The 13,687-nt window shown below is 57.5% G+C and overlaps 1 protein-coding gene across 1 annotated transcript; it reads left to right on the forward strand.

The window, feature by feature from the left end:
- Positions 1-2,212: 2,212 nt before the first annotated feature.
- PHYHD1 (phytanoyl-CoA dioxygenase domain containing 1) lies at positions 2,213-12,797 on the forward strand. The gene is made up of 11 exons (XM_028525118.2): positions 2,213-2,340; positions 4,228-4,386; positions 7,451-7,526; positions 7,675-7,722; positions 8,918-8,973; positions 9,060-9,122; positions 9,732-9,753; positions 10,870-10,998; positions 11,105-11,221; positions 11,870-11,996; positions 12,097-12,797. The coding sequence occupies exons 1-11, from the start codon at positions 2,308-2,310 to the stop codon at positions 12,140-12,142; spliced, it is 876 nt and encodes a 291-aa protein (XP_028380919.1). The 5' UTR covers positions 2,213-2,307; the 3' UTR covers positions 12,143-12,797.
- Positions 12,798-13,687: the final 890 nt, after the last annotated feature.

Consider the following 13,687-nt stretch of genomic DNA (forward strand, 5'->3'; position numbering starts at 1 on the left):
CTGGAGTGACCCTGGGAGGGCCTGACCTGCTCCCGGCCCCTTTGGGAGCCTACTGAAGGTGCTGGGGTCAAGGGCAGAGGCTCGGGGAGATGGGCAGAGCCACCCTCAGATCCTAGCTGTGCTGTTGTGATGTGTGGCCTCAGTTTCCTCATTTGTAAACATCAGGGTGGTGCTGGCAGCCTTGCAGGGTCGTTCTGATGCTTACTCCTGGTAACTATGCGGGTGGGCGGGGTTTTCAGCAGAGGGCCTGGATCCTCGTACCCAGTAAAGGGTATTTCCCTCCTGGACCAGTGAGGCTTGTGCAGGGTTGACACTGGGGCCCGGGGGCAGCCGTCTCTTGGTAAGGAAGGAAGGGCATCGTGTCTGATCTTGGCCTCAGTGACGAGGCCTTATCTGCTGCTTGGGCTCCACCTCTGGGACAGGCCAGAGCCCGTCCTTGCTCCAGGGACTCTGACCCCTCTAGGTGCCCTCATGACTAAGCCAGGACCTTCCTCCTCTCCGCCCCTGACATGGGCTTCCTGGCGGGGAGCAGCTGGGCCCGGACCCCCCTCCGACGAGACCTGGTCTGGCTGTTCCCTACCACCTCCCACGCCTGCCCCCACCCCAGCCTTAGGGCTGCCCGGCATCCAGCGCAGGAGTATTGGGTCTGGAGCTGGTTAGCTTTTGGAAAGAACAAACACCACCCACCCACTTCTCGAAGCATGAGCAAAATAAATGAACCAATTGCCGAAGGCCCAGCTCCTCCCCCTCCCGCCCCTTCCCCCAGGCTTCTCCACGGAAAACCACAGCAGTGGTCTTTTCCCTGATTGCAACAGCAGCTTGGGAAAGTAAAACACCCTCACACATTCTACGCAGCACAGCTTCTGCTAGTTTTCGGTGAAGGGTTGGTAAGGCATTCACCCAGTGCCAGGCCCTGTGCCAAGCTCTTAATTAGAAGTAAAGTATCCACCTTCCCCATAAGAGATACTTCTGTTATCTCCAAATTACAGACGGAGAAAGCGAGGCAGGGTGTGGGCAGAGCCCAGTCTCTCCCTGAGCCTCCACTACAAGCCCGTAGTGCAGTTCCCAAGGGGGCTGTCTGTCTGTCCAGCGTGATGGACCCTCACCCTGCTGCTGGCATGTGTCTCTTCATCGGGCGGCAGCGCCAGAGGGGGCCCGGACAGCGAGCACGCAGCGATTCTCGGCTGCTCCGCACATGGTTCTGTCTTCCGCCTGCCCGCCTCTCCTGGCCTAACCCTGCGAACCTCTTGTCCCCTAACCCTCCCGGGGAAGCTGGGGCCAAGCAGCCGCTCCCAGAGCAGTGGCCCAAAAAGCAGTTTGACTCCGGGCCAAGGCTCCCGAGGGCTGAGCTAGCTGTGTTCCTGCACTCCTGAGACACTCTGTCCCCTGGCCATTCAGACAGCGTCATTTCGGGGAAGGCGGGGGCCGGTTCCCAGCAGTTGAAGCCAGAGTGGCCTGTCTGCGGCCGCACGGGGCTGGCTTAGAAGGGTGGGTGGGCGTGTGTGTGTGTGTGTGTGTGTGTGTGGGTGGGTGTGTGTGCATGTGCTGTTCCGCACCCCCTAACTCCAGACACCAAACCTCTTGGGCCTGGGGGTGGGGAACAGGAACCACGGATGGCTCTCCTTCACGCTGAAGACCCAGGCACCCGCCCCCTGGCCCCTTCCTCCTAAGCTCCCCCTTATCTTCTGCTCTCCGAGACCTGCGGACTGATCAGCACACTCCCATAACCCTGCCAGGACCTGGAGTTTCATTGCTGGGAGGGGCCCAGACTGTACCCTGAAGACGTCCTTTACCTTGTCAGTGCAAAGCCCTGAGGGCTGGGCTGGTGTGCCTGTGCCCCAGGCGCCCCTGCATGCCCCCCGCCCCCCCACGATGCTGTGAGCCGGGACTCTGGGCACAAATACCAGTGGTGCCCTCTTGTCTGCCCAGCCTCCTCGCCCAGGTACTTCAGGAATTCAGCTCCCCGATCCCCAGTAAGCAGCCAGCCCCCGCCCCCAGGGAGGAGCAGGGAGAAGCATGAAGGTCAGGAAGGGCTCAGCCTGGTTAGCTGGGAAGGTCGGCCCAGGCAGGGTATGGGGCTGGGCCTGGGGCAGAGACGCCCCCCAGGCACGGAAGTCAGAGGGGGCCTGAAAAAAATGGACTCATCCTGCAGGGAGCCCAGGCCGGGCTGGGCTGGGCGGGGCTTGGGTTGCTCTGGGTGGGAACCGATAAGTCCTTCCGGGCCTCCCAGGCGCTCTGCCCTCCTGACTTTTCCGCGGCAGCCCGAGCACAGTCCCGGGAGCCACCCGACCGCCCAGCTTCCTCCCCATGGCCGGCCTGAGCCCTGAGCAGCTCCGGAAGGTAGGGAGCAGGGAGGGTCAGGTGAGAGTGGGCGGGCGCTCTGGCCGGGACGGAAAGACCTCCCCAGCCCTGTGAACTCAACCCGACCCCCTGCCGTTTTTCAGGGGGGGAAAAAAAACAAAACAAAAAAACTGAAGCCAGAGCAGTCGGTTCCCAACCAGGACCTCTAACTTCCGCGCACACAGCCTGGGGCGTCCAACCACAGGACGGGGTGGGATGGGAATGGGTGCGTCTGTGACCAAAACCCACAGTAAAGCCCCCAGAGCGGTCAGCCCCTGCCCGGATCGGGCCTGCGACTGAGGGGCGGGGCCAGCCAGGGCCTGTCTTCTCCCTGCGCCCAGCTCTGGCGCTCGGTCCCGTGAGTGTTGCAACACAAAAGCCTTACTTGGGGGAATTAGAGGAACAAAGTCTTTTAAATTACAGGACCCTTGTTTGTTCCTGATGACACCAGAAAAATACAGGAAAGCTCAAAGAAGAAAATTTAAAAGCACCCATGAATTCTTACAGTGATGCAATATTTTGGTATACAGCTGTAGAATCTCTCTACAGCTTTCTGCTTATGGAGTGCTTGGCTAGGATACTGATTTGCATTTGGGTTTCTTTTGTCCCCCATCAGGAACATATTCCCATGTCAGTAAGTGTTTTCTTTTACCCACATGATGTTTTTCAGCTGCATTGTCTTCCGGACAGACAGTACTTTGTTGGACAAATCCCCTGTACTGAGTGTTTAGGTTCTTTCTGATTTATCACTGTTATTAAACAAGCCTCAGTGAACACGTCCATACACGCACCTTTGCTCCCCCAATTTGCTAATCCTCCAGTGTCTTATCTCAAGAATGGCAGCTGCGTGTTCACGGGATTGTGGCTATGCACGGTTAGCTGTGGGTGACCCGGCTCCCAAGGGGGCAGTTTCGGCTTGATGCTGAGTCGGGGATTAAGTTTCCGTCCTGCAGCGCTGCCCAGAGGCTGAAGCGGCCATGGTTGGCGGTCCTGAGTGTCCCAGCATCCGTGTGTGCGTGGGAGGCAGAACTGACATCCGTGGAGGATGGAAGGGGGGGCCAGTAATGGGAAATCGGGCACTTCACAGTGGGTTCAGGGGGTGACTTTCAATGCCCATGTTCAGGTTAAGACTTTATTTATATCTACACACAAACATGCAACTATTCTTCCCTTAGCGGCCTCAGAGTAAGAGGACTGGACGCACCTCAGAGTAAGCCATGGGCGTTAACTCCCCACTGCGTGCGCTCAGGACAAGGTCCAGGTCCTTGCACAGCCTGGCCCCTGCCGCCCTCCCACCTTCCCTGCACGCTGTCCCTCGCTCTGCTCTGTCGGGTCCTGATTGCTGTTTCTCTTGAGCTCCAGGGCTTCATGCATCCTGCTAGTCCCCTTTAAATGTCACTTCCTCTGTCCTCCCCATCTGGTTCACATTACACTCTCCTTCCTGCAGCTCCGGCACTACCTTCTCCCGCCTTGCGCTCAGCAGTGCGTGACAGTTTGCAGTGACAGTTTGCTGCCCTGTGGGCTGGTTGGTCCCTGCCATGCTCCTTTGCTAGACTGTCTGCTCCCGGAGGGCAGGCATCCTGGCTGGCTCGCTCATTACTAATCTCCAGCTCCTAGAACCGCGTCTGGTACATAGTAAATGCTCCATCAGTTTTAGTTGAATAAATGAACGAGGTTGTAGTCCCGTGTGACCCAAGCCCACTGGAGGGGAAGGGGAGGACCCCTTGCCTTCCCCTTCTTCCTCTCGTCATGCCAGCCAATACTGATCGCTCGTCACTGGGCGCCAGACGCTGGCCTGGGTGGGGGCCGGAGCAATGAGCCGGCCACTTGGTTCTGCCTTCACGGTGCTCACGGAGAGAGGAGCCTGAGTCTCCTTCCTGCCTGCAGTTCCAGGAGGATGGATACCTGGTGCTGGAGGGGTTCCTGTCTGCCGAGGAGTGTGGGGCCCTGCAGCAGAGGGTCGCTGAGATAGTGGCCAGGATGGACGTCCCTCCCCACTGCCGCGTCGAGTTTTCCACCCAGGAGGAGGAGCAGGTGCGAGTCCAGGTAGGTGTCGGGGCAGGGGAGGGTGCTCTCTGGTCATGGTGGGGGGTGCGTTCCTCAGCCAGAGCTCATGCGGGCTGCAGGCCGAATGCCTTAGGGGTGTGTTTCCTGCACTCCTCACCTGACCATGAGGGTGCACGGTCAGCATTACTGTCCCCATCCGACAGGTGGGGACCATGGGGCTCTGCTCGAGTGCCCCAGACCACGGGGTTAGTCATGGACAGAGCGAGGATTGGAACCCAGATCTGTGTGACACCAAGCCCTTGCTGTCCCCTGCTCTTTGGTGCTTCCTCAGCCAGGCTGAAGTCACAAGAGGGCCCCCTGGTGGCCGGTGACCCAGAATGAGGCCAGGGATTAAGACAGGCCTACCTGTGTGGGGCTTGACCCCCAATGCGACTGGGAACTCTGCTCACTTCCCTCCAGTGACCGGATGTGGCGCAGCGCAGTTTGAGATGGGGAAGTGGGGCCTTGGGGATTCTCCCGCACAGATTTCTCAGCCGGCTCCCTAATGGGCCTCACACGCAGGCCGAGGACCTCCTGCCACCTGGTGGACATACAGGGAATCACAGCAGCTGAAGCCGAGCAACCCACAGGATGGGGACTTCAGAGGGAAAAAGGGGTACAGAATCAGAATTCCCTCTGAAGAGTCCGTTTTATTTGTCAGCACTCCAGGCTTCTAGGTGGGGATGGCGGAGACGGGGGTCCTGCGCTCTCCGAGCTGCCTTCTGAGAACGCCCCAGGGACAAGAGAGGGGGGTGGAGAGAGGACGGGAGAAACAAGAATGGGTATCATGGTTTACAGGTGGGGCAAGTGTTTACAGTTGTGAGCATGCAAAACACAGAGGTTATTCTTGTTATTGATTAATCGTTGTATCATTTTGCATAAGACAACCGTAAACCTCCTCCCGCCCCGCCCCGTATAGCGCTTGAGAAGAGCGCGGCATAGTGCGTGTTGCTCCTCAGCAGATCCTCAGCAGTCCCTGCTGGTCCCGGGAAAGACTTTAAGATGAAAGGAAAGAAAAGATGAGGGAGTGCCCTGTCCGGTTCGCCCAGCTCGCCGCCCTCCCCCTCTCCTCGTCTTTGAGTTATTTTACAACCGGAGCGTGCGGCTGCGCGGCCCCGCGCTGACGGCGGCGGATGCACACGCCTGTCCGCGGCCGTGGGTGCGGATGGGGACGGGGCGCAGCAGAACGCAGCTGTTCTTCAGGGCCCGTGCCGGTCACAGTGACTCAGAGTGGGGTTGTCGTCACTGCCCTGCGGATGGATGAGTTGCACCGGGCTGTAAATTCGTTTCAGCGTTTGTTGTTGCCCACGTGGGTGCGGCTCAGGGACTTCTCCTTGGAACGTGTTGCTGGTTCCCTGGTGAATTAATGAGTGCAGTAAAATCTTCGGCGCATTTAGCATCGTTACATTCCGTGTTGCTAATATCAGTTATGGTTCCCCGACTCGTTTTCCCTCCCCCTGATCCCCGAGGGCAGGGCTGAGAACATTGGAAAAATAAACTTGTAGTTTGCAGTGGGAAGGCCTTTGAAGGGGCCAGCAGGTCACCACACTGAGCCACAGAGACACAAGCGAGGGCGTGGGGGGGCCGTGTCCCTGGGAACCCAGGTTGGGGGGCGGTGCCGCCCGACTGCCTGGAGCCGTGCAGGGAGATGGGGAGATGTGTATAATGGTGGTCACGGGTGGCTAAAGCCACGGGAACGCGTGGGGTGGGAAAGATATCATTTTTATATGATGCTAAGGAATTTAAAACACAATATTAACAAAGAGCTTATCCAGAAAACAAAACCATTAGTAATAGCTTCTATTGGGTTGGCCAAAAAGTTCATATGTGGTTTTTTTCCCCATAAAATAAAAGACGTGTTTTTCACTTTCACCAATAACTGTATTGATTTGGATATTTTGAGCATGTCGGCCATCTCCCACATGGTATGACGTTGGTCTCAATTAATGTCTCGATTTGATCGCTGTCAACTTCAGCTGGTCTACCGGGCCGTGGAGCACCGTCCAGAGAGAAATCTCCAGCAGGAAACTTCACAAACCACTTTTGACACGTTCAATCAGTCACAGCACCTTCTCTGTACACGGCACAAACCTTTTTTTGCATTTCAGTTGTGTTTTCACCTTTCTTGAAATAATGAAGCATGAGATGCTGAAAATGTTGCGCATTTTCTTCCATCTTCAGTGTAAAAGTGGCTACACACAAATCCACCAATTTTGATGTTTTTTTTAAATACAAGCTGGTAAGACAGCTGTCACAGTACAGTTTAACAAAATCGATTCAAATGAAGTTAAAAACAACTAAGCGCTACTAGAGCCATCTTATAGAAGAAACAAAAATACTTTTTGACCAACCCCAGTATTTTTCAAGCATTTCGCCACACCCCTGCTGACTGCTTTCTATTTAGTGGTGGTAGTCATGATAATAATACAAGCAGATATTCACATGTCACTTAACCTCATTCCAAGGACTGTTCTAGTGCTTTCCATGCACCTACTTGTAATCCCTACAACACCCTGTGAGATGGGTGCCATTAATAAACAGCCTCTATGTTTTAGGAGGGAATTAAGCCCAGAGAGGTTCAGTACCGTGGTATGGCCACACAGCCATGTCAGTTTGAATCCCATGGAGCTGGGATTCAAACCCCAGTATCCGAGCCCCAGGGTCTGTGCTCTCAGCCTCTGCTTAAAGCCTCCAGAAATCCTGGGGAGGTCAGTTCTGCTCTTAGGCCCCTTTGCAGAGGAGGACACTGAGGCTCTGAGAGGTGACACAAGTGGCCCCAGGCTCTCTGGGAGCTGCACCTGTGTCTGGAACCACACCCTGTTGAGGGTGAGCCATGTGACTTATTAATCAAGAGGTTTCTATGAAATTCCTTGCTTGTGGCTTCCAGCTGTGCCTCTGGGCCCTTGGGGTTCCTGTTCCCGTCTCCTTTGGTGGGCGGGTTTGGGAAGCTCCAGTGGGGCCTGTAGCTCTGTGGGTGGGACGCACCCGAGTCCTCTTCCCTCCTGGTCAGGCCCAGCTCTGACTCCGTGACGCGCTCTCCGTCCCTCTGATGTCCCCTCCACAGGGCAGCACGGACTATTTCCTGACCAGTGGCGACAAGATTCGATTCTTCTTTGAGAAAGGCGTTTTTGACAAGAAAGGTTCGGAGCCCGGGCCCTAGGGGTGGGGGTGCACTGGATGGGGAAGTGGGGGGTCTGCCCCCAGGGCTGGGGATGGGGGCTGTGAGGTCAGCTTCCCGGGAGGGGCTGGGCTCCAGGTTTCAGCCTTGCCCTGTTCGTTGTGCCGCAGGAAATTTCCTGGTCCCTCCGGAGAAATCCATCAACAAGATTGGCCACGGTGAGCGAGCACGCTGGGGAGAGGAACTGGGTAAACTGAGGCCTGGAGAGTTTAGGGGCGTTGCCCAAAGCCCGCAGTAAGTCGGCGGCCCAGCAAAGGGCGATCCCGACTGCAGCGTCCTCTCTGGCCCCGCTCTTCTGCGTCTCATGCTGCTGCTGACACATGGCACTGGCAAGAGGGGTCCACAGAGGCCCCTGCCCCCCACAGGTGGGCATGGCAGCTCCCTTGGCCTGGGGATGACCCGGCCCCTGGCATGGGGGTGCTTCCCAGAGCCTCCTTAAGGAGCACCTAATGTGTTGACAGGGCCCCCGTTCTGAGGAAATTCCCCCCCCCCCAGGATGATACATTATCATTTAGTTTGTAAACTGCTTATTTTTAAGCTTGACGTTATATCATGGTAGCTTTGTGAACATTTGGTTGTAAAATACATATAAACGTTACCACAGTAACCATTTAGGAGTAGCGATAAGTACATTCACCCCTCACTCTTTTTTTTTTTAATTTTTAAAAAGATTTTATTTATTTATTTTTAGAGAGGGAAGGGAGGGAGAAAGAGAGAGAGAGAGAAACATCAATGTGCAGTTGCTGGGGGCCGTGGCCTGCAACCCAGGAATGTGCCCTGACTGGGAATCGAACCTGCGATGCTTTGGTTCACAGCCCGAGCTCAATCCACTGAGCTATGCCAGCCAGGGTTTCATCCCCCACTCTTTTTGAGGTTAAGGGACATGTGACACGTCCACCCTGCCCTTCCCGCCCCCTTCGCACTTTCTGTAATAACGACTTAGCAAATAATGAGAAGAGCGAGTGTCCGGTGCAGGCCCTGGGCTGTGGCTGCACGTGAGTCAGCCCTGCGGGTCCTAGGCAGCCGGGGGGGCGTCCCAGAGACTCAGTGGCAGTGTGGAGATTGCTACCAAGTGACGGGCCCCTAGGAGCGCTTTGTCCTCTGAGGACTGGTGGGTCAGGGCTGGAGTGAGGCTTGCAGATGGCTGGGAAGATCAAGAATAAGGGCACGGGTGGGATGGGGCCTGGGATGGGGTGAAGCATGTTTGCAGGGCCCACTCCTTGGTTATAAATGAGCAGAAAGCTTAACGTGCACACAACTGGCGCTAGAGAGGCCTGAGCCTGGGTGTCCAGGGCTAGGCGTGGGGGTTGGAATGGGTGGGGGCCAGCCCATCAGCCCACCTTTGTCCCGCAGCTCTGCACGCCCATGACCCTGTCTTCAAATGTGTCACACACTCCCCCAAGATGCAGGTGAGCAGAGGTGGAGGCGGGGAGGGGTTAGATGGGCCATACGTGAGCGTGGCTGGGCTGGCAGTGTGACCTCTGTCCCCTTCCAGGCCTTGGGCAGAAGCCTGGGCCTCCAGATGCCCGTGGTGGTGCAGAGCATGTACATCTTTAAGGTGAGCTCCTCGGCCTTCCCCTCCTCAGTTTACCCTCTGTAAAACGGGCAGAGTGCTCAGACCACGCCCCTCCCTACAACGAGCCGAAAGCTGCTTCCCAGAGGAGCTGCCGAGCTGGGGGAGGAACACATAAAGCTGGTCTTGTCTGGCCAGCCCACCTGGCACCTGGCTGGCACTCAGTCACAGCTGGGTGGGAGCACAGAAGGGGATCCCCAGGATGACGTCTTCCCTTCACTGGCTATCGAAATGCTCTGCTTCCTGCTTTCGAGGCCCAGCTCAGTAGCACCTCTTCCAGGAAGCCCTCCAGCTCCCTTGGAAAGAGAGGGACTGGCCTGGGCCTCAGCCTCTCCTGCTGCCCTTCACTTCTGCCTTATGCTTTATCAGGCATGTGTGTGGTCAGACTGGGAGTGCCCTGGAGGGCAGGGTGGTTTTTCTCTATGCAGCCCTCCTGGGCCTGGCGCACAGTAGGTGCTCGTAGATGGGTGCCCACGTGAAATCCTTGCAGATAAACAAACACCTGTGGCCAGGGAAGCGCTCCCACAGACTCGGAGTGGGCCCTGCCCCGTCCTGCCCTCCCCTGGCTCATCTGGCCCTTCCTCTCTCTTGCAGCAACCTCACTTGGGCGGTGAAGGTGAGCCTGGAGTGGGCTGCAGGCCCAGCAGAGGCCGTGGCAGGAGATCTGGGACATTAGTGGTGGTCGGGTCTTCGGCGGGAGGGCAGGGGAAGTCAGTCACCTTCTGTGCCTTCCTGGACCGGTGGACCGGGAGGGTGCCCTGGAGCCCTTGGCCCAGGGGTTCCTGAACCTGCTCGCCACTCCTCGCTGGTTTAAAACACAGATTCCTGGGTCCCCGTCCCCCAAGCTCATGAGTCAATGAGGTGGCCAGGGCCTGGGAATCTGTATTTTAACAACTGATCAGTCCTTGGAGGACTGATTCGGCAAGGAAATGGATGATCTAGTTCCAAACCCCACTGGGTGCACCGACACTCTTTATGGCCTCCCTCAAGGGCGACTCCACTTGTGCTGGAATGCCCCCAGCGGCAGGGAGCTCACCCCCTCACAGGCAGCCCTTTCCTTCCTTACAGGGGCCCAAGCTGGCCTCCTTGTGACCTCCCCCCCATTTAGCCTCAGGACAGTCCCCGAAGGGATGGCCATCCCCTTCCCAAGTCCAGCACCCCGCTTCCTTCAGCCATTCCTCCTGCACATGTTTTGAAATGCCTACCATTAGGGCGCCTTCCTCTGGAGGCTGTCGGATCGGCAATGTCCCTTTTAAAGTTTGGTGCCGAGACAACACACGGTGCCCCAGGGAGGAAGGAGCAGGCGGCAGCACCCCCTTTCCTTGGTTGTTGCGACAAAGGTCCCTTGGTCAGCAGCCCCCCCACTCTGCACTCAACTCACATCTTACACCAGTGGGTGGAACACCTGGTGACTGCAGGTGCTTGTCCCTGAGCAAGGACGGTGGCCTTGTTACCTTTTAGCAAGTCATTACAATGTCGGTCCGTCCTGGCCCTTTTCACGCCTTGTGGAACCCGCCAGCAGCTTGTCAGCAGTGAGGTCGGTGCTTGTTGGGGCTGCTTTACCGTTTAGGAAATCGAAGCTCTGAGAAGTGACATCTCTCGTTCTGAGTCCCTGGGCCAGGAACCGGTGGATCCTAACCCATCACGGGAGGTCTGGGCCTGCAGGGCATGGGAAGTAGGGCCCAGGCGAAATGGGGGCCAGGCTCCTCATGCCCAGCTGGGCCCGCGGCAGTCACCCCTCACCAGGACGCCACCTTCCTGTACACGGAGCCCCTGGGCCGGGTGCTGGGCGTGTGGATCGCGCTGGAGGACGCCACGCTGGAGAACGGCTGCCTCTGGTTCATCCCTGGCTCCCACACCAGTGAGGACACCCATTTCTCCCTGCCTGTGTACCCCCCGCCCACCCTGGGAGAGGGACTCAGGAAAAAAAAAGAAAGAGAGGCTGAATGCTCCTTCTTGGCCTGCAGGTGAAGTAACGAGAAGGATGGTGCGGGCCCCCGCTGGCTCGGTAACTGGCACCAGGTTCCTGGGGTCAGAACCAGACTGGGACGACAACCTCTTCGTGCCCACACCAGTGCAGAGAGGTAGGCGGGACGCAGGGGGCAGGAAGGCAGGGCCCTGCGGCCGTGCCCACGGGTCTGTGCCTGCCCTGACCATGCCGCTCACCTGGGGGCTGTGAGGCACAGGACGAGAGACAGTCGCTGGGCGTGGGGAAGTCAGGCAGCGGCAGCAGCAGGATTGAGGGCAAAGTACCCCAATCGGCTCGACTCCAGACTCAGCTGTTTCCAGGCTCTTGGGGCCAAGGACTGACTCTCTCTGAGCCTCGGTTCCGGCAGCTGGAAAGCGGGGAAGTCAGTGAGATGTCGTATCTAAGATGTTTACATAGAAGCCGTGTGGCAGATGCCAACCACCAGGGCCCCCTCTTCCTCTCGGAAAAGGGAAAACGGAGGCCTGAGTTAGCATGTAACAGCAAGGTCCCGGCCGACTGGCACAGCTTCCGCCTGGTTCTGTAAACACCACGGAGGCGACGCCCTTGCTGACGCTTGCCAAGGGCGCAGCGGGAGGAGGGACCGGCCCCGGGGGAGCCCGTGCCCCACAGCACAGCCTCGGGTCCTGGGGCGGGCCGCAGTCCCCCGGGCTTTCAGAGGTGGGAATGGGGACGAGTAGCCCCCACAAGGGCTTGAGTCTTGGAGGGTCCCGTGTCCCTCCCTGACCTGCTGTGTGCCTGCCAGGGGCCCTCGTCCTAATCCACGGACAAGTAGCACACAAGAGCGAGAAGAATCTCTCCGACCGCTCACGCCAGGCCTACACGTTCCACCTCATGGAGTCCGCTGGCACCACGTGGAGCCCGGAGAACTGGTAGGTGGCAGGCAGGGTGTGTCCCAGCCTCCCCAAGAGGCCCCGGAGGCTGGGGGGAGCCGTGACACTGATACCTCGAGGCCATCTCTGTTCTCTGCAGGCTCCAGCCAACAGCTGAGCTGCCCTTTCCCCCGCTGTACACCTAACTGGCTCCCGCAGGGCCGGGCACTGGCCCCTCCCAGGACACTGTGGGCTGCGGACGCCAGCACCTCGCCTGACCGCCCAGCGGCAACGGGGAAGTCACATCTCTCCTCCCGGGCTCTCCTCCTGCCAGCGGCTGCGCCCCTTGGCCCTGCAGACAGGCAGGCAACAGGTGGCGGCCGGGCAGCAGGGGCCCGGCTGGGTGCCTTTCCCAAGATGTGTCTCCCCCACCCCAAATACGACCTCCCTCCGGAGCAGTGGTTTTCAACTTTTTTTATCTTGCAGCACAAACAGACTGATTGCTACAATTCTGAGGCACGCCCCCCAAATTTTTTTTGAGGATCTGACAAAATGAAACACTCTAATTTTGATTCATCATACTGGACTGCTCTTGTTGTAATGACTGTTGTCATTTTTTTAAATTTGACAATCTGAGGGAAAAGAGGTTGGCACCCCCTGACTGAATAGTCACGTACTGCACGTTTTAAAAATCCTCGCGGCGCACCCTCGTGCCTCAACCAATGGGTTGAAAGTCGCCGCTCTTGGAGGCAGCTTCTCGCCTGCAGCAGGGTCCTGGCTACTTCTCCCGCAGCTGCTGTCTCTCGTCTCCTCCCAGACAGAACTCTATTACGGTGCAAGACACTGAATAAAGATGACTTCGTAATGCAGCCTCTTGGTCCTTCTGTCCCATGTACACTGGTCTTAACACGAGGGCCCTGATGGTGGTCATCCCAGGTGCCCTGGCCCTGCCTGGTGCGGCCTGCGGTTTCCTAACTGCAGGTCACGGTGAGCAGGCACTTGCTCACTGTGTCAGGGGCCTGGCTGGTGTGTCTCATGGAGTCCTCGCACCGATGGATCTTTGGAGGAGGTGCTCTTACCATCCACGTTTACAGGTGACCTGTCCGGGTCACACAGCTGTTCAGTTGTTCAGTGAGCTCAGCCTGGTGCAGAGCCTGTGCTTCTGACCTTGGGGAGGGGACATACAATGATGGGGCTGGGAATGCAGTCGCTGACTCTGGTCCTGGCTCTGTGACCAAACAGCTTCCAGGTCTCAGGCCACGCCCTTCCTCTCTCCAGGCCGGACAAGGGCCTCCGTAGGTCCCCTCCTGCTTAAGCAAACTTGCCAAGGCACCCAGATGTTTTGCAAGAACTACCAGATCCTTGGGGGGTGAACACACAATGTGGCGTACAGATGACACGTTGCGGAATTGAGCACCTGAAACCCGTGGGATTTTGTTAACCAGTGTCACTGCAAGAAACTCAATGAAAAGGAAAAAAAAGGAACAACTACCAAATCCATAGGCTGTGTAGCCTGGGTCAGCAAGCAGGGGCTACTCGCTGACTCCAGACCACAGATGTGTTCTGTCTGGGCCTTGGTGCTTCTACAAAAACTTTTCAAAGACTTAATTTTTAGAGAGAGGGGAAGGGAAGGAGAGAAACATTGACCGACCAGTTGCCTCTTACACGCCCCCTACTGGGAACCTGGCCTGCAACCCAGGCATGTACTGTGACTGGGAACTGAACTGGTAACCTTTCAGTTCACAGGCCAG

This window comes from Phyllostomus discolor, chromosome 3, assembly GCF_004126475.2.
Source record: "Phyllostomus discolor isolate MPI-MPIP mPhyDis1 chromosome 3, mPhyDis1.pri.v3, whole genome shotgun sequence".
Lineage (NCBI taxonomy): Eukaryota > Metazoa > Chordata > Mammalia > Chiroptera > Phyllostomidae > Phyllostomus > Phyllostomus discolor.

Excerpts from the sequence above, each read along its gene's own strand:
- PHYHD1 (XM_028525118.2), top strand. The coding sequence starts at position 2,308 with ATGGCCGGCCTGAGCCCTGAGCAGCTCCGGAAG. Across the intron at positions 4,387-7,450 it reads AGGAGCAGGTGCGAGTCCAG|GGCAGCACGGACTATTTCCT; the intron begins GTAGGTGTCGGG and ends TCCCCTCCACAG. Across the intron at positions 10,999-11,104 it reads CATCCCTGGCTCCCACACCA|GTGAAGTAACGAGAAGGATG; the intron begins GTGAGGACACCC and ends CTTGGCCTGCAG.